Raw genomic sequence first — 17,029 nt, forward strand, 5'->3', positions numbered from 1 at the left:
GCCCTCCCTCATTCTTCTTGTTGTCTTCCCGCAATAGACAAGCCGAGACTTTCAGGTTCCAATTTGACCAGGGACAACGGACCAGGTCTCTGCTGTGAAGATTAGGGTGCCGGTCCTCTTCATCGCCTCAGGATCAACATAAATCCGCAAGCCAGGTGTGCCCATGCCGACATCGAAGACGCGAAAAATGAGATAAATTGAATTGACAGAATGGGGGTCTTGTGCTGCTTCAGAGAGATCTTGCATCCTCTTATATTGACGCTTGCTCATGAAGAAGCGCATGCCGCAGTGACCGGTCGTCGTCTTGACTTCGATGTAGTACATCGGCCTTCGACCTTGCCAACGGTTGGGAGCCAAATAGCCTTGTCCGATCAGTAGGTCAGTGAGCACGCCTGATTTATCGTCGTAGGTGATGTCTGCAGTCTCCTGACCCTCCCAGTCATCCATGAAGGCGTATTGCGGGTGCACTTTGACGTATTTCCTGATCGTACTCTGCCAATTACGCAAGTCAAATCCCGGCAGGTCAGGATCTAGATGGGACAAGAGTTCGAATACCTGCATTCACCAGAATAGATTAGTTTGCCAGACCGGTGCTTCAGGATTAGCATTCAACACTCACGAAAAGCTCGCCGGCCGCGCCAACCTTGAAATCTCGCTCTCGCTGTGTTGCGGACCGAAACGCGTGTATGTCAAGACAGTACTGATCTGGCGAAATTTCCGATTCGGTCAAAGTCACAAGCAATCGCGACATATTGAAAGATCCAAGGGAAGGAAACGACGTGTGCCTGGCTTTCTTGATAATGTTGTCCAGAAGAGCTAAATATCGGGCTGCTTCATCCACTAAAGTGTCGATCATCTCTGGGTCTAGGTCAGGAGCAGACGGCGGTTCAGCGTGCGTTGGAGCCATCCTCTCTGCCTCGACCGTTTGTACGAAAAGGGGTGATGAGCCTGCAACGGCTGATCTGTGCCGCGAATGACCATGAACAACTTCGGAGACAGCGTGCGGGTGTGATGAGGGAGTGGGTGTAACCGAAGTTGTAGGAACTGCAGTAGTCGGTGGTGTCAACACAGTTCTGGCAGTTTCAGATATCGTAGTCGTGAGAAGTGCTTCTCGCCCACTGCAGCCATCACTTAGAGAGTCTGCACTGGGACTGTCCGCTCTCAGGACTTCCTCTTCGGCATCTTCGCTATCATCCTGGTCAGACTGTTCAGCTGCACCTCGCTCGTCGGTAACATCTGTGCCAGCAACTTCTATAATTCCAGCTTCTTCCAGTAACCAGTCGACTGATGACAATTTGGCGTTCAAGATCTTGGTAACTACTAGGACAGCTTCTGGCTCGATCTTTTCTCGGATTTGCGTGTCCGGGTGAGTCATCATCCAGTCAAAAAGTCGCGGCGGAAGCTTGGAAAGGAAGCAAAATTCCTGGCTTCTCGGATCTCTTGGAACATATATCTGAAGTGGTGATTCGTTAGGACCTATGTGAAGTTCGCTCTTTTCAATTTCGACCGCCACTTCGCGACCACCTTGAGATAGAACTAGCAAGGACGAGATCCCGTTTGTTTCGTAGACAAGAGCGCTCTTGAGTAGATCTTGTAAGGAAAAGTCATTCTCCGACACACGGGGACTGTTGTAGTGTGCGGCTATCCTGTTTCACCGTTAGGAATATCATGTCCATGGCCATTCCACAACTTACCGAAATAGCCCACGAGCTTTCCGTCCAATGTCGCGATTTCGACTCGCTATGGGCAGGGGATCGCCGCCTTCAACTCGAGATATCTCTTTAACCATTTTAGAGAGATAGCGATTTTCAAGACCAGCCCAGGCGAAGAATGGCTTCAGCATCCTGACATCTTCCAAGCTGAAGTCGAGCAAGCTCGCTTTGCCGGCAAAAGAATCCCCCAATTGCTGTCGGTCCACTATTCCGAACTCTGCCTTTGACGTCCGCAAGAGCACTTGCCCGTTTGGGTACTTGACTGGAAAGACACGGCTCTCAAGAATTCTTCTTGAGGAAGAGGTAGGAGTGTTGGAGGATAGGAAGGAGGCCAGTGCCCACAAAGTCTCCTTGATCTCCGCCACAGGTGCATGTCTGGCACCTTTCTCAATCAGTTCGTCCAGCACCATATCAAGGCTTAATTCTGGAACCCCAAGGAGAGTAACGAAGAAACCCTTCAAGTCTTCATAATGGTCGTTAAGCGTCGTTCGACCTCTTATTGCCGTAACGCTTGCCCACAAACACTGAGAAACCTTACACCAATCATGCCGTCCGTTAACATTGACATAGATCAATGCACCCTCGTTAACGGCTTTCCTGAAAAGCATTTAGCCAAAATTCGATGTTTTCAGCATGTGGGAATGAACAATCTAACCTCAGCTTCTCGATGTCATCGACATTGGCTCTGTCGAACGATTTATCAATGAGAGTGTACAAACCATTGATTCTATCAAAATCCATGCAAGACGCAGCCTTGAGATACTTAACTTCGTCCACAAGATGGCTCCAGGAACAATCGGAAAGTCCCAGAGTGGTTCTGAAAAATTGTTCCAGGGAACCCGGCCCCGACTCGGACGCCATGAAGTAGGAGTGACACAGCGATTTCACTGGGTACTTAGTCTGCATATCCTGCGGGCCATCCCAGACGCATTGACTAGGTCGAACCCGTGCCGCATGTCGTTCTCCGGATTCTGGTATCAAAATGGCGGAACTTGCCTCAAACAGTTCTCTGAAAAACTTTAGCATCTGAAAAAGCATCTCAATTTGCCTCGGGTACATCACATACCTAACCTTGCCCTGTTGTCTGCCTTGATCCTCGGATAGGAGAAGTTTGGTCTGGATGCGGTCATATACTCCATACACTCTCGGCATGTTCAGAATTGTTTCGACAGACTTATTTCCATTCAAAATGGAGTTCAGGATTGCTAGGTAAAAATCCAGGTCATCATGTCGGCCAACGCCAAATTCTTTGTTCAGAAAATTCCAACCATCGGAATCCGCGTCATCCTTTGGCGGAGACAGCAGCGCCAAAAACGGGAAAAACTCCGAATCAACCATGTACCTTGCTTGCAGGCGCTCGAGGAAGGGAGTCGGCAAGTATGTCTTGAAAAGAGGTATCGTGCGACCCCCTCTGCAAAGGACTTCCATTGTGCGCATTTCGGTGGTGGTTGACTTTGCAATTATAATTTTTCGACCCTCGCCCTGCCAGTAATAGTGAATGACGTTTAGGAAAAGCTCTGGGCGGTAGCGTTGAAGGTAGCGAGTAATATTGGATAAGGATGCTGATTCACTGCCTGGATTGCAGACTAGCCTCGGTCGTAGTCGAATGTTGAGATACTTCCCAAGAAAAGCCGACCAGCTGAAAGGGTGTCCTACTGGATTGTCTGGGACGTCTTCAAAATAAACTTGATGCAGGAACGACACTGAAAGTCCCGGTGCACTGCTCCCGGGATTTTGACCTTGCGGCGTGGGCATTAACAGTTCCCTTACGCCGTACTGATTTTCATCGGGTTTATATACATCTGTAAATTTTGGCCAGAGACGCACTTCTGACGCTGTGTAAATGTACACGTTGCTGAAGGCGAATGGGACGACAAAATCCGCCCGCATCTGGGTCAGATAGAGATACTGCAAATGAATCCGGGACGTCTGGAGGCTGACACTTGCGCCGTTTGGGTAGGAATTGTAGCGTTCAAGTATTTTGTTTCGAACAAGATCGGTGGATGCCTCCGTAGCACCAAGATGATCAAATAATGTCTTTCTGTCAGGGTTTCCGGCGGCAGTTGGATTGATCAAGTTCAAACCTAGGTCTGTCGGAATTTGCATACCGGAACTGCTTGCATAGTAAATCGGACCACTCTTGGAAGATATCCATAGACCATTTTGCAACGGGATCAAATACATTGCTTGCAAGGTTATCTTTTCGGAATACCAATCCTTGACGAAGGGAATTGCAAGAATCTGGGCGGCACGAGTATGCCAATCCTCATCTCTCGAGGCTTTCATTCTTGAATGTGGCGATTCGAGGTCTCTGTTAGCATGTGCCAAAACCTCCGTTATGTTGGCGTATCGAAGGCCATAAGACTCCAAAGTCTTAAGATCATGCCGATCATATGAACGAGACACATACCAGGGTGGATCAATGTCGTCCCACAGCGGATTACCGTCCTTGTCCACAGAATCGAACGCGGAAAGTCGAAGCGACTTGATGAGTCTTAGAGCCCCTCCATTGCGAGAATGTAGTACTGGTGTTGATTCCAGAAGGCCCTGAATCTTGTCAACAAGTCGCTTCCAAAGAGGCTGAAAACTAGTGTTCGAGGGGTCGGGAAGATATCTCATCCATTGGTATGTGAGATTAGGATGTTCGCAAAACTCTTGAACTGCTTTGATGAATGCACGTGCAATACCATCCAGAAGTCCCAGATTCCGAGGGGATGCTGTGATCACATCTTGTCGATTTGCCTCCGTGACGAAATCGGCTTGTATTAGAAACCAACTTTTGTTAGTCTAGGCTCACAGTAACGGCGGCGGAAGGACGTACGTAGAACCCAGCTGAGCGAAGCGGCAGAAATGCGAATACATCCTGGACCTCCAGAAGAGGAGATGAATCAGAAGTCAATGGGAACGCAAGCACAACCTCGGATGTAGAATATTTCTTTTGCGCCTCTTCTGCTTCTGAGTATTCTCGATTGTCATTTTTCTCAAGGTCTGTGGCGACATATCTCGTAATATGATAGGCCCTAGAACTTTTTTCCGTGTTGTCGGCTGTGATGGTTTCCTTTGTAAGACGCGCTTTGGCACCCCCGGAGGCGTTTTCAAGGGCATGAATTACTTCCTTGGTCATTTTGTGGTCTTCGTTGTAGAACTTGAGATTGATCTGTTTGATCTTCTTGAGAAAAAGAAGAAATGTGTCTTGAAGTTCGTGGAACTGGGAGGATATTGATTGGCGCTGAGTTGTAACAAAGGCAGCATCGCCAGAGTCGTGTAAAAACAAGGTAACTCGGGTCAATGATTCTGGCAGAGTTTGTTCGGGTTCTTGCCAGACGGGCGAAATCATGCCCATTCCAGAGTCTCCTCTTCGATGTTGGAAATAGAAAGAAAAGTCTCCAGACTGGATGAGGACCTTCCAGGCCACCATGAATACTGATTTGAAGCCTATTCCCTTTTCTCCAATATAACCTTGAGCACCTTTCTTTGTACTTTGACCCACATTGCAGATAGCCCTGAGGTTTCCGGGTGTGAAACCGTCTTCATTATATTCGACCACGATTTGCCGGGGGTGGACATGAAAAGATATGAAAGGGCTGTCATTGGTCTTGTTGTATTCGTTATCATCCGCGTTCTGGAGCAACTCGAACACAAAACGAGCATTGCTTGTGTAAAGGTTTTTGGCCAGCCTAATCAACAAAAGTCAGGGAATTGTAGCCAAAGAGCGTGAGGTTTGATACGTGATCACGGTTGAGCCGATCATGCCATCTTTTGCTTTCAGAGCATTGGTAAGTTTTGCGCGAATGGTCGGGTCGTCAATCTGTCTGAGGGTCTCTTCGCCGACATGGCCGTGCTCATTTTCTATCTCCTCGACCAATTCCCGAGCCTTTCTTCTTGCCGCATTCTCGCTGTTAGGCATGGCAACGAACGTGCTTCGAAGAATAGACGTTTGTTCAACAAATTTTCGGTCGGGGAGATACGTTATGGGATCAAGAACTGGGGAAATAAAGGGCACAAATCGCTAGAACCCATTCGCAGACATGCATGCTGTTGCACGGTGCAAACAGTGGTATCAGGCAGATTCAAGGGGGAATGCCAACACATACTCCGTAATTGAGCCCCTTTTAAGCGCCGGAGGGCCTGCAGAAAGGGCTGCACAGCATGTGACGTGGTAGCTTATCACCTACATTAGCGTCTGGCACGCAAGTTGTTAGCGCTAACTCCAACGCAAAGATCCTGGTCTACGCCGGTGCACAATTTTGCAGAATTCACAGCCTTCTCAGGGGATTTGAAAAGGTTTGCAGCAGATAAAGGACTAGTGTTGGTGTGGATGGGATGATTGATTGATTGGTTGGAAGGAGCTAAGCTGCGAGTGGCGATCAGATGATAAGGCTTCGTTCCGAATCACGTGACCTTGCGCTTCACGTACCATTGAACCACGCACCGTCTCGCGCAGCCAGGCCCAAGGCGACAAGGAAATTTAGGCAACAGCGCAGGGGCAGGGAATCTACCAGGTTCCCGGACGCCCGTCTGAGACCCATGCCTAGGCGAGAGGCAGGTTTAGCCGATTACTAGGGGGGCAGATTAGGCTCTCGGTGATGCTTGGTTGAAGGCTCAGTTAAAACTCAGTATAAAGCGGCTTTCGCTCACCCTCTACCATCAAACCATATATGGCAATTAGGTTTCTCGTCCTCGAGTAATAAGGGTAGGCGGCATCATGCGGTGAAGCAGTAGCGAGTTCAATTCCAGATTAGACTTGGCGTAATTACACCTTAAGCGGAAGCTGGCCTTGCTGGCTCGCGTACGGAATACGGAAGGAGTTACTAGCAATACGAAATGGAAATCAAATCTTTGGAAGACGGGGCGGATTTCTCAATAAGAGCCAAGCCAGCATTGCTCTCTAGGCGACATTATACACAAGAAATCCCAATCGTCGTGTCGGTCTGTTGAAGACCCATTTAGTCCTCATATACTCCAACTGACTCCAAGCACTAGGTTATGAATCAACGTCCATCATATCTAAAATGGCCTTCACTTGACTCCCTCTCCCTGAGCCACTGTCCATTTCAGCAATCAGATCCCCAGCTTTGGCTTTCAGCTCCTTAACCACTTTGCGGCTATATTCAAAACTGCCCGTGGTCTCCATGTAAGCGACAGCGTACCTCTTGACGCCGTCGTCAGTGGTCTTTTGTTTGAGGATGTTGATGAGCTGTAAATTCGCAGGATTACTTCGGATCGAGTGAATGACTGGGAAGGAGAATTTCCCTTCTGTCAAGTCTTCACAGAGACCTTTGTTCTTGGTATACGTGCCCGAGGACAGGTTCAGGTAGTCGTCGCATATTTGGAAGACCAAGCCCATCAAATTGACGAGTGGCACGCAGTCTATTCGACCCTTTTCTGGAGATTCAGCTTGCATCAGCTTGACGGCCAGACGGAACAAGCCGCCGGTTTTGTTCTGGACCATTTCCAGATAATCATCCTCGGTGGGACAGGTCAAGGTATCTCTCCAGTACAAGTCCATGCCTTGACCACGATGGAGGTTGAGTAGTTCTGTTGTGAAGATCTCCATGGCCTCATCTCTATTCTCCAATCGCTGTAGTTCTTGTAGAGCCAGGAAATAGACATAGTTGGCGCTGTTGATAGTCTGGGCAACTCCGAAGATATTATGTGCAACCGGAACACCTCTCCGTAACTGACTTCCATCTTGGACATCGTCGATCAGCAGTGAAGAGGTATGTAGCATGCCCACGACTTTCGTGATGATCTCCAGAGACTGCGGTGGGACATCCAGAAATGAGTTGAACGCTTTGATCAAGGCTGATCTTATGTCTTTGCCTGGGTGCGCAAAGAGGTAGTCGTACGGACCCATAATGATCTTCTCTTTCTGCGGCGTCCATTCACCTAGCCGTCGTGGTGCCAGATTCTCGGGTGCAGACTGCTTCTTGGAGTGTCTCATCTTGTTCGTGTTGTCGGCCAGAGCTAGCGGAGGACTTAGTGGAGGCATTGACTGGTGTCTGTTGGATATCCACGTATCTTCGGGAAGAGGTCTGAGGACGGATTTCGAGGGTTGATGTTGGACACCATCGTGGATGCCCGCCGAACTATATCGGACTGGTATAGCGTTTGGGGAGGCCGGGTTCTCTGCGATGGTCGACATGGTGCCCGGACACGTATTCAGGTGAGAAGGAGCATGTGAAAGTGGCTGAGTGGGCGCAGTCGCAGTGGTCGAGGGTGCGTTAGACTTTCAGGCGGAAGGAGATGTCATGCAGGAGGGTGGATGGGAAGTGTTGGCAGGTGTGGTGTACAGGAGTATAAGTCATGAACGAGGAAGACGCAGGTAGGCATCAATATTGTGGGATACTCGGAACAGCATCACGATTTTCGACGACATGCATGACGAACACATGTCGAGGCTTGACTGGGGTCGCCTGCGCATCGATCATCATGATGCAGCTTTTAGCATCCGTTAGGCACTTACGGGCACTCTAGGCGCCCAGTCTACGCCAAGTAAAGAACCCGTTGTGCCCGTTCAAGGCCTAACACGGCCTAGGCAGCCCATCTAGGTACCTAGAAGGCGGTGGCAGAATGAACTTCCCCGCTTGTTTGGTTCTAACGCTATCGGGCCTTGACAACGAGATTCGACTCTCCCATACGGAGTATTCATGGTCATATTCGTACTCGCCAGAGTGCGCTCAACCATCATTACTCCGAGAACATTGTCATCCGCCTTTCTATTCACCACTACCTGGTCAACATGGAAACCCTCCTCTCCCACTCCTTCGACTACCTCTCCTCTTCATCCCCCCAGAAAATCCGCAAAGGCCTCCGCCAGGTAGAAGGCCTCCTCGCCCAGCTATGCCTCTCCAAGACCTCCATGGCCAACAAGCGGCAATCAATGCTGCTTTTGGGCTCGACATCTCCTCCAGGCAAGAAATTGAATGATCTCTCCGAAGACCCAGCCTTCCGCGAATTCTTCAAGCTCCAACAATCCTTCCAATGGAATATCTCCATGAGACTTGTCGCCTGTCTAGAGAGACTCCTCGGCAAAGAAAGCAACGGCACGAATGACATGTTGATCATACAGACACTAGACCTGATCCAAGGTGTTCTCCTGCTGCATCCCCCTTCGCGGGCCCTCTTCTCCCAGGAGATATACATGAACGTACGTCCTATCGCCCATTCCCACACACGCTCCCTTCGCTGACAGTTCAAGCTCTTCCTCGACCTCCTCGACCCATCCAATTGTCCTGCCATCCAATCTTCCACCATAATGGCACTCGTCACCTCCCTCCTTGACCAGCCTCAAAACGCACGTACATTCGAAGGCATCGACGGCTTATTAGTGGTCACATCCCTCTTCAAGTCGCGGAGCACATCGCGAGAAGTGAAGCTCAAACTCGTCGAATTCTTGTACTTTTACCTCATGCCCGAGACACAAAGTCCCAAGATCTCAGCTTCCACCTCCGCCACGAACACCGCCATTCTGGGCGGCCGAGGGAAAGAGCTCATGGCAGCCTTTGACCGGCGGAGAGAAACTGTCAATGGTCCCGAAGCGGCCAAGGATCCGAATGCGACTGTGAATACAAGGACGACCGAGGAGAAACAGAATCTGCTGGGCAAGCACTTAAGCAATGTGCAGGATTTGGTTGAGGATTTGAAAGAAGGCGGCGGTGTGTTTGGCGTTGGTGCAATGTAACAACAACAAGACTCTAGTAAGGCGCAGGCAGATATACCCAATGCTTTGGTGATGAACATGAATATGTATGCAATGCGAGTATCTTTCCTCCAAACGACCCAGGCTTTCTCCTCGTACAATTCTTGATTATCGGCAAAAAGCATTGCGGGAGATGAACAGGGCCAGTAAAACGTGTGGAGCGGTGATACGACATTAAACCAATGGGCAACAGATCTATTGCCTGACTGTTCCTAGATCGGGCACTGTACGGATATGCTGTCTGACAGGCATCATGGCTACTATGGTACGTTATGGCTTTCGTTGTGACTCACGAACCGACCGACGTGGATGTGGAGCGGACAAAACAGAAACGTCGATTGGACAGGACGGCCTCGTATTGTATCACAGTATATTTTCTACCTGTCCCCTTTGACCCGCCTCCTTTTTCAACATCCAGCCCTTTTATACACATACGAGCCTGGCCTACAACTCTTCCGGTCTAGTATCTACACTTTCCATAACACGAATTCGAACATGGCCAAAGTAATCCCGCAATCAACAGATTCAATGGTCCGGTATCTGTCCACGTCTCAAGCCTACGATCTCTGGGCGGCCGTGTACGACAGTGATGGCAACTTTCTGCAAGCCTTGGACACCATCGAGATGAAGAAGCTTATGCCACGTATGTTCAGCTTGCTGGGGACGTCACAACTACCCCGGCCATGGAAATTGGTCGACCTTGGCTGCGGGACGGGCAGAAATACGGCTGCATTGTTGGAAGTCGAAGACGCCCGTGTCGTCGGGCTAGATGTGAGTCCTGGCATGCTCGACGTGGCCGGGCGACGGTTGGATAAACACAGAAAGGAAGGCCAATTGAAATTGGAAGTCTTCGACATGATAGAGCAACCTTCTCCGCCTGATTCGGCCATTGGTGCTGACGCTGTGGTATCAACACTGGTCCTTGAACATATTCCGACAGACACCTTCTTCAGCCATGTCGCAAAGATTCTCAAACCTGGCGGAATCCTGCTGTTGACGAACATGCACGCCGAGATGGGTGCGATGAGTCAAGCTGGATTCGTGGATCCTAAAACCGGCGAGAAGATCCGCCCAACAAGTTATGCTCACACGGTCGCCGAAGTCGAGGACGAAGCAGCCAGAAATGGTCTGAGTGTTATTGACAAAGTCGAGGAGAGAGTCGTGGACAAATCCATGGTGCCACTGCTTGGTGGTCGATCTGAGAAATGGGTTGGTGTGACGGTTTGGTTTGGAGGTATATTTCGAAAAACGTCCTGATTCATGAGCGTATGGGTCACTCAATTGTCCGGGGAATACTAGGTGTTTCGAGTCCGGCTGGAAAAGAAGCCACGCGCCAAACGTGCTCTATGCTGTACAAGATTTTCGTGACGTTGCAGAGCCGTCTTCAACGACGGTGTTTTCCATTCAATGCCATCATCGAGGATGATCTGGGTATATGCGAAAAGACTTGCGTCGAAAAGGCCGGGTGTGGTTTGTCCAAAGAAGAATCTGTTCTCGCCTAGGAGAATGGATAGTGCTCGGAATGCTTCTTCTGCTTGGCTGTACAGTTCTTGTGGATCAATGATGGTATTGGTCTTCAACAATTCCTCTCTGGCAGCGTTGCGAAGTTGATATGCAAGGCTCAACTGGACAGGCCAGGATGTTGAAGCGCTGGCAACATACATTGGCCATGCTACAGCGTTGAAGTTATCTTTGTCCAGGTACAAATAGTACAACCATGCGCTCCGGATATTATGATCAATTAGTGCCGTATAGGCTTCTTGCCGCGGATGTACAGCTTCCTCCTTTCCTCCTTGTGATATCACCCATTTCGCGATTCGGCTGGCGGGAACGGGAGAGGCTGGTCGTTGAGGGTCTTGAGACGCAGGCAGAAGAAACGGTAGAGAACCACTTGGTGAAGCATGATTGTTGGATGGTCGAGTTCGTAGAGGGATGCCGTGAAACTTCAGGTAGGCTTGCCATTTCAAACAAGATGGGTTGAAGGAAGGAGCATCTCGACTTGGTTGGTCTTCTGACTGAAAAATGTAGAGGATGTTTTCGTTCCGACGTCCGGGAGCTCTTTGGGGGAGGTCGTTCGCAGGATAGGTGACGAGAGGAAACCTATCGAATACGCGTTTTATGGGTTGTGGTAATGAAAACCACGAGGACTGAGAGTTTTCTTGTGCTCTGGACCTGGCAGAAGTCTTTGCTTGACGCGTCGTGTTCTCAGCTGTGGTATTCCCTTTGTCGGTCATATCCAACCCCATACTCCAACCACCTCCTCAAAGATCAAAGAGCAAGTATCAGGGACTTGATCGAGTCCGATACAAAGAACGTGCGGAAGAGGCTAAGAAGAGGCCGTGTAGCCGTGGCGCAGGTAAGTAAGAGTGACGGCGTGGGATGACCTGCGACTGGTGAGGCCAATGTCGGAGCTTGACTCGAATCGTGGTGGATTTCCTCTCGGTGGTTACTCCCTCGCTCCGTATTAACTGCAGGTGCGCTGGAAGTTCCTCCGGTATTGATCAGACCAGATTCCTTTGGGCTATTATCTCACAGTATTACTCTGTACTCGACACCTTTCCTTCTGCGAAACTTCTCCTTGAGTAACGATTACTTCTCGCTCGGCAGTACGGAGTACTTACAGTATAAATCCAGGAGCCTTCAACTGCCTGTGAGACAGGTGCTAAATTTATCTGACAAGCAACTTTCCTCCCCACTAAACTTACCAGGCCGAGCGTATCGCTTTCCGACTGCTGAAGATCTGCCATCCCCTCATTGTCGCCGTTACTCCTGAACGCGGTCCTCGTTCCTTTGTTCCAAACGCCCTAGGACTACCATCGGAGACCTGCATACTACAACACATCGGCCCATTCTGTACTCCGTCAGCCACGATTTTCTCTGGATGAACTTCTCAGCCCAAGACAATGCAGGACCCGTTAGGCGAGAAAGCGTCCAGCCCTCCAAAGACCGGCAGGGTTGAGGACGGGAAAATTCGCAAACTAAAGCCCAACAGCAAGACCGAATTCACTCCGATCCAGCAATTCAACGGGAAAACTTATGCCTGCGAGTCGTGTAAGAGAGGGCATCGAGTGAACAAGTGCGATCATGGAAGGACAAGACCAATATCCGAAACCAATCAACCCGGTCGACCGTCGGCTGGTCAGAAAAGAGGTTGTCACTGTCCTAGAAACTGCGCTTGCACGACAAAGACTTGCAAATGTCAAAGAGACTGCTCTTGTACTCAAGAGGCATTCCTGATTGTCCGAGTCGACGGTCCACAAATCATCAGCCGCGAAGCCACGTCTAGCCCGAAGCCTGTATGGGAAGATGCCAATGAAAACAGGTGGACTCTGAAAAAGGTCTGGGCAGATGCAAATGGCAAAGAGATCGATGACCAAGAATATCAAGAGCGCAAGCGACGCTTAAAGGAGAGAGAGGATGGCGTTGTGTCCACTCCTGACATTCCCAAATCGAGTTGTTGCGGTTCGAAAAAGCCAAAGGAAGAGACCCAATCGCCTTTGCCACCAGCTGTCGGAGGCTGTCGACATCGTCAGAATCTCGAGAAGCAGCCCGAACAGGACAGCCTGGCTCCTACGGCTGTGGACATGGGTACAGCGACGAAGGAGTCGTGGAAAGCCGCCTGTTCTTGCGGTTCAGGCTGTTCGTGTCTGTATTGTCCCGATCATCCTAACAACGCCACGTCGATCAACCATGCGCAACAGCAAGTCAAAAATCTTGCTGAACAAGCATTGCCGGAATTCGATGGGCTGATGCCAGTGTCGTTCATGCCAGAGACAAATTCAACATCTTGTATGGGAGGTCGACCAACGTTTTTCCTTTCACGGACACCCAACGTCTCTCAACAAGCAATGCAACAATTCTTCCCAGACCTCGCCGATCCGAATGCCATCTATCTCCGATATCCCATCTCACAGCATTCTTGGACTAATCAACCAGCCAGTTCACACTGCTCTCATGTTGCTTCTCCGACCGCCGTCATTTCCACCATGACTCAGGATGCGAATGAGCAATATGTGGATCCGATGAACGAGATGTCTGAACAAACCCTAGACTTTGATTTCTTACCCAACGACCCGAACGGTACATGGGATTTCTCAGGCAATCAATTCGGCGACGCATCGTTCAGCTGGACGGACCTCGATGCTTCCAGAGGCACAGACTACAATATCGGTCAAGCAACAGTTGCTTCTGCCATGGACGGCAGCATCTTTCCCATGTCGCAATCTTCGATAGGTCCGCAAATACCTGCGATCAATGTGAGCATGGACAATCCAATGATGAGCCCAACCCATCTGAGCGGCCTGTCCATTGTCGACGGCACTACGTTCTCTGGGTCGACTCCACAATTCGATCCACAAAATTCATTCACACCTTACAATAACCCCCCGAACCAGGGCACTTTTGTTCATGATCCGCGGTTAGAGCAAGGGGTACCACATCAAGGGCACTTTAGCCGCCAAGTAATGAACGTCATTGGCGATACGCCCACACAATCTTTCGGAGTGCCACAGCCTCATACTAGAGTCGTGAGGACGCATTTTCACAACAATATGGCCCATTGGGATCAGCACAACACCTTGACGGATGATCAAATTGATTCACAGCTCAAGTGGCCGTCTATAGCGAATTCACCACCGGTTGCAAATCATGTTTGAGAGGAACATGAGCTCGACCAGAGGGCTGGAGATGATACGACATAGACTCAGAGGTTTGACGAGGACGCGAACGAGAACGAGAACATGATTCAACGGCTTCCCTATGTGTGACATAGACCATGGCATTGATTAGCATGCAGGCGCACGATACATCGAACTCGGCAAAAGGAGAAAATTTTATGTAGCGATCGATAGCGATACTAGATTGTGGAAGGAAGTATCCTGTGCATTGCACTCGCCTATTCATTCATCCATTCACTCACTCGACCTGCGAGTATCAGAGTCTTACTAGTACTGGAATGGCATGATATGACATGATACCACTCTCCTAAGCTGCTCTCACCCTTGAATTTAGGAGATCGGCTTTTTATCTCTTTTGTTTCACCCCTGCACAGCTGCCGTTGGCAAGGATATCGGCATTGGTATGGGTAGGGATATGGGTGGTGTGCCTCGTTGGCCAGCATCAGCATCAGCATGAGCATCAACATGCACGCCCGACGCCGTCGTCGTCTCGGAAAAGCCACTGTCAACCCTATCAACCCTGGCCTTCAGACTGATGACATTGACGAACTCGACGCCATCGACGAGCATGATTCCGTTATCATCCATTTCGATCGTGTTCCTTTGCCTGGTCTTGGTCTTGGTCCTGAGTTTTGTCGTCGTCCTCGTCGTCGTTGTAGTTGTCTTGTTGGCTTTGGGTTTGGGTTTTCGCGAAAGGGAAAGCGATGGTCGGAGGGAGGATATTGGGTTCGCTCTTTTTGTTTCCTTTGTGGACTCGGGCATGGGCGCGGGTACTCCATTTTCATCGGCGGGTGATGTCTTTGACAAAGATACAGATACCGCTGAGTCCGATCGTTCGTGTTGGCTCGAGGCGGAAGTGGGAACGGGGACGGGTCCAGGTCCAGGTACGGGCGTAGGCGTGGCGGTTTGCGGACGACGCACGGCTTTCGTCTTGTTCTTGTTCTTGTCCTTCTTCGACGCGGATCGTATGAGGCTCGAAATCGAACGTTTCGTACCACTGCCACTGCTTTCGACTACTAGTAGGTCCTCCGCTGGCTCGGGCTCGGGCTCGCCATCCGCCGCGACAATATCATCCTCGCCCAGTAGTGCAGTTCGCGGTCCACGAGGATAATGGTGTGAGTGTGACTTGGCCGACGACAACGACTTCGACCTGATGACCATGCCCACCCTCGACGCCAGGGTCGTTGTGAAACTTTTCCGAGGCTGTACCCCGTCGCGCTCCTCCTCCTCTTCTTGTTCTTCTTCTCCTTCGGCAAGAGTATACTGCGTGGCCTTGGACTCAGGTCTTGTCGTTGACGCCACACTTTTCGACCTTTGAGGATGATGCTGGGTTCGACTCGAGCTCCTCGGCCGATTGACGACGGTGGTGCGCTGGCTTGTTTTCGAACTCGGCCGTGCATGTGCACGTGCAGAATACAGCGCCTGATTCAGGAGTGCCTCCTCGTGCGACTTGGGTACGTCCGGGCCTGGACATGAGCCCAGACAGTCGGATGAGTAGCTCCGAGTGAGTGAGCGCGTTTTCGAATGGTGTTTGGTGCTGTGACGAGGTTGATGGGGCTTCGTGTCGGTGTTGGTGTTGGTGTTGGTGTTGCCATTGACCAGGATCGAGCGTAGTGGCGAAGGAGAGTTTGCGCGGGAGCCCGGGCGCGACGACGATGGGAGGGACGCAAAAACGGAGGCGGAGGCGTGGTATTCCAAGTCGGCGAGTTCAGTGTGGTCGCGGGAATTCAGCATGCGGTGGCACCATCGTGTCTCCCACTTGCCAGTGCTGTTGATGGTGCTTGAACATGATCCAGCCACGCTTGAACGACTAGTGGCCGCAATAAGTCCCGTGGCAGAGGAGGGAACCCGTTCACTTGCTGATGGCTGCGATCGTGTCGCAGGAGCAGGAGGACTGTTGGATTTCGATCGTGAACGCGATCGCGATCTGTGGCGAGCATGAGCATGCACAAGCTGAGTGGTCGATAATGGGTCCGTCCAGACAAACAGGAATTCACCACCATTGACCTGCCAATCTCCCCCGTCCATGGCGTCGCCGTTGCCCACGCGCTTGACGATCTGCCACGCCGATTTCACCGCGCCGCTGAAGAGCGAGTGCTGGATGTACTCGGGACTCTTGGCGCCCATGGACAATGTCCGATGCATGCCGAGGATGTCGTATAATTGCGTGCTCGGGTCCGCGTAGACGGGAAAAGCACATTGTGTTCGACTTGAATATGAAGCCAGCAGGCTGGGTGAGCCCGGACCGATGATGACCACGGACGGAGGTGGAGTTGTGGTTGGTTTTGAGAAGTTGAGGTACGCGTGCTGCTGACGCGATGGATGAAAGGGGGAGTCTGGAGACGACAGGCGACGGATGTATTCCTGGCAGTTGCCGCAGAAGAAGTGACGGATGAAGATGACCAGAATACTAGTAGAGGGTTGACGCTCGTCACCTTGGTGACCCGTGTTGAAGAGGGAGCCGAATGACAGAGGTGTGCCGTCGGAGGAGTAGATCTCGTGCTCGAATGCCTGTCTGAGCGTGCTTGGGTTCGGCATGGCTTCTATCGCCATATTGGCTCTGGCTCTCTGGCTCTCTGGCTCTCTGCTTCTCTGCTTCTCTGCTGCCTTCTTCTAGATGGTTGTTTCGACCTCTCTTTTCCGCTGGACCTGAGCTGAGGTAGACGGAAGAGTGTCTTTCCAAAGACTACTGTTGAGGTTGTTTGCTGCACCCTGGTAACCAAGACTGGATGCTAGTCGACACTGCGTAGTAGGCAATAGGCAATAGGCAATACACTCCCAACACTTGCTCGAAAAGGACAGAGAAAACTGCAAACCTACCACTCAGACAAATTCTGGCTTACCACGTACTTACCACTGCCGGCGCGGCAAGGGTCACATTCATACTACGTAGTAGTAATGACAAACCCCTCCGCTGTTAATGTTCGAGTCCATGCTGG

The 17,029-nt window shown here is 50.7% G+C and overlaps 7 protein-coding genes across 7 annotated transcripts; 3 read left to right on the forward strand and 4 right to left on the reverse strand.

Annotated features, from left to right (window-relative positions):
• Positions 1-51: 51 nt before the first annotated feature.
• On the reverse strand, positions 52-5,619 carry PV05_06503 (uncharacterized protein; the record flags this gene model as incomplete). Its single annotated transcript, XM_013459250.1, has 7 exons — positions 52-555; positions 620-1,646; positions 1,695-2,309; positions 2,368-2,721; positions 2,779-4,499; positions 4,534-5,389; positions 5,441-5,619. 7 exons carry the CDS (start codon positions 5,617-5,619, stop codon positions 52-54), a joined length of 5,256 nt encoding a protein of 1,751 aa, XP_013314704.1.
• An 896-nt stretch (positions 5,620-6,515) lies between these two features.
• PV05_06504 (uncharacterized protein) lies at positions 6,516-8,127 on the reverse strand. Its single transcript, XM_013459251.1, has one exon. The coding sequence runs from the start codon at positions 7,855-7,857 to the stop codon at positions 6,697-6,699; it is 1,161 nt and encodes a 386-aa protein (XP_013314705.1). The 5' UTR covers positions 7,858-8,127; the 3' UTR covers positions 6,516-6,696.
• Positions 8,128-8,390: 263 nt separating this feature from the next.
• On the forward strand, positions 8,391-9,695 carry PV05_06505 (uncharacterized protein). The gene is made up of 2 exons (XM_013459252.1): positions 8,391-8,862; positions 8,914-9,695. The coding sequence occupies exons 1-2, from the start codon at positions 8,455-8,457 to the stop codon at positions 9,394-9,396; spliced, it is 891 nt and encodes a 296-aa protein (XP_013314706.1). The 5' UTR covers positions 8,391-8,454; the 3' UTR covers positions 9,397-9,695.
• A 75-nt stretch (positions 9,696-9,770) lies between these two features.
• On the reverse strand, positions 9,771-11,992 carry PV05_06506 (uncharacterized protein). The gene has a single exon (XM_013459253.1). The coding sequence runs from the start codon at positions 11,658-11,660 to the stop codon at positions 10,710-10,712; it is 951 nt and encodes a 316-aa protein (XP_013314707.1). The 5' UTR covers positions 11,661-11,992; the 3' UTR covers positions 9,771-10,709.
• PV05_06507 (uncharacterized protein) lies at positions 9,818-11,157 on the forward strand. The gene has a single exon (XM_013459254.1). It carries the CDS (start codon positions 9,910-9,912, stop codon positions 10,669-10,671), a length of 762 nt encoding a protein of 253 aa, XP_013314708.1. The 5' UTR covers positions 9,818-9,909; the 3' UTR covers positions 10,672-11,157.
• Positions 11,896-14,383, forward strand: PV05_06508 (uncharacterized protein). The gene has a single exon (XM_013459255.1). It carries the CDS (start codon positions 12,318-12,320, stop codon positions 14,067-14,069), a length of 1,752 nt encoding a protein of 583 aa, XP_013314709.1. The 5' UTR covers positions 11,896-12,317; the 3' UTR covers positions 14,070-14,383.
• PV05_06509 (uncharacterized protein) lies at positions 14,340-16,756 on the reverse strand. Its single transcript, XM_013459256.1, has one exon. The coding sequence runs from the start codon at positions 16,641-16,643 to the stop codon at positions 14,451-14,453; it is 2,193 nt and encodes a 730-aa protein (XP_013314710.1). The 5' UTR covers positions 16,644-16,756; the 3' UTR covers positions 14,340-14,450.
• Positions 16,757-17,029: the final 273 nt, after the last annotated feature.

This window comes from Exophiala xenobiotica, assembly GCF_000835505.1.
Source record: "Exophiala xenobiotica strain CBS 118157 unplaced genomic scaffold supercont1.4, whole genome shotgun sequence".
Classification (NCBI taxonomy): Eukaryota; Fungi; Ascomycota; class Eurotiomycetes; order Chaetothyriales; family Herpotrichiellaceae; genus Exophiala; species Exophiala xenobiotica.

What these genes read in the sequence shown, in the direction of transcription:
- PV05_06504 (XM_013459251.1), bottom strand. Translation starts at nt 7,857, where the DNA reads ATGTCGACCATCGCAGAGAACCCGGCCTCCCCAAACGCTATACCAGTC.
- PV05_06505 (XM_013459252.1), top strand. Translation starts at nt 8,455, where the DNA reads ATGGAAACCCTCCTCTCCCACTCCTTCGACTACCTCTCCTCTTCATCC. An exon ending in CCCAGGAGATATACATGAAC is followed by an intron (nt 8,863 to 8,913) that starts GTACGTCCTATC and finishes TGACAGTTCAAG; the next exon opens with CTCTTCCTCGACCTCCTCGA.
- PV05_06507 (XM_013459254.1), top strand. Translation starts at nt 9,910, where the DNA reads ATGGCCAAAGTAATCCCGCAATCAACAGATTCAATGGTCCGGTATCTG.
- PV05_06506 (XM_013459253.1), bottom strand. Translation starts at nt 11,660, where the DNA reads ATGGGGTTGGATATGACCGACAAAGGGAATACCACAGCTGAGAACACG.
- PV05_06508 (XM_013459255.1), top strand. Translation starts at nt 12,318, where the DNA reads ATGCAGGACCCGTTAGGCGAGAAAGCGTCCAGCCCTCCAAAGACCGGC.
- PV05_06509 (XM_013459256.1), bottom strand. Translation starts at nt 16,643, where the DNA reads ATGGCGATAGAAGCCATGCCGAACCCAAGCACGCTCAGACAGGCATTC.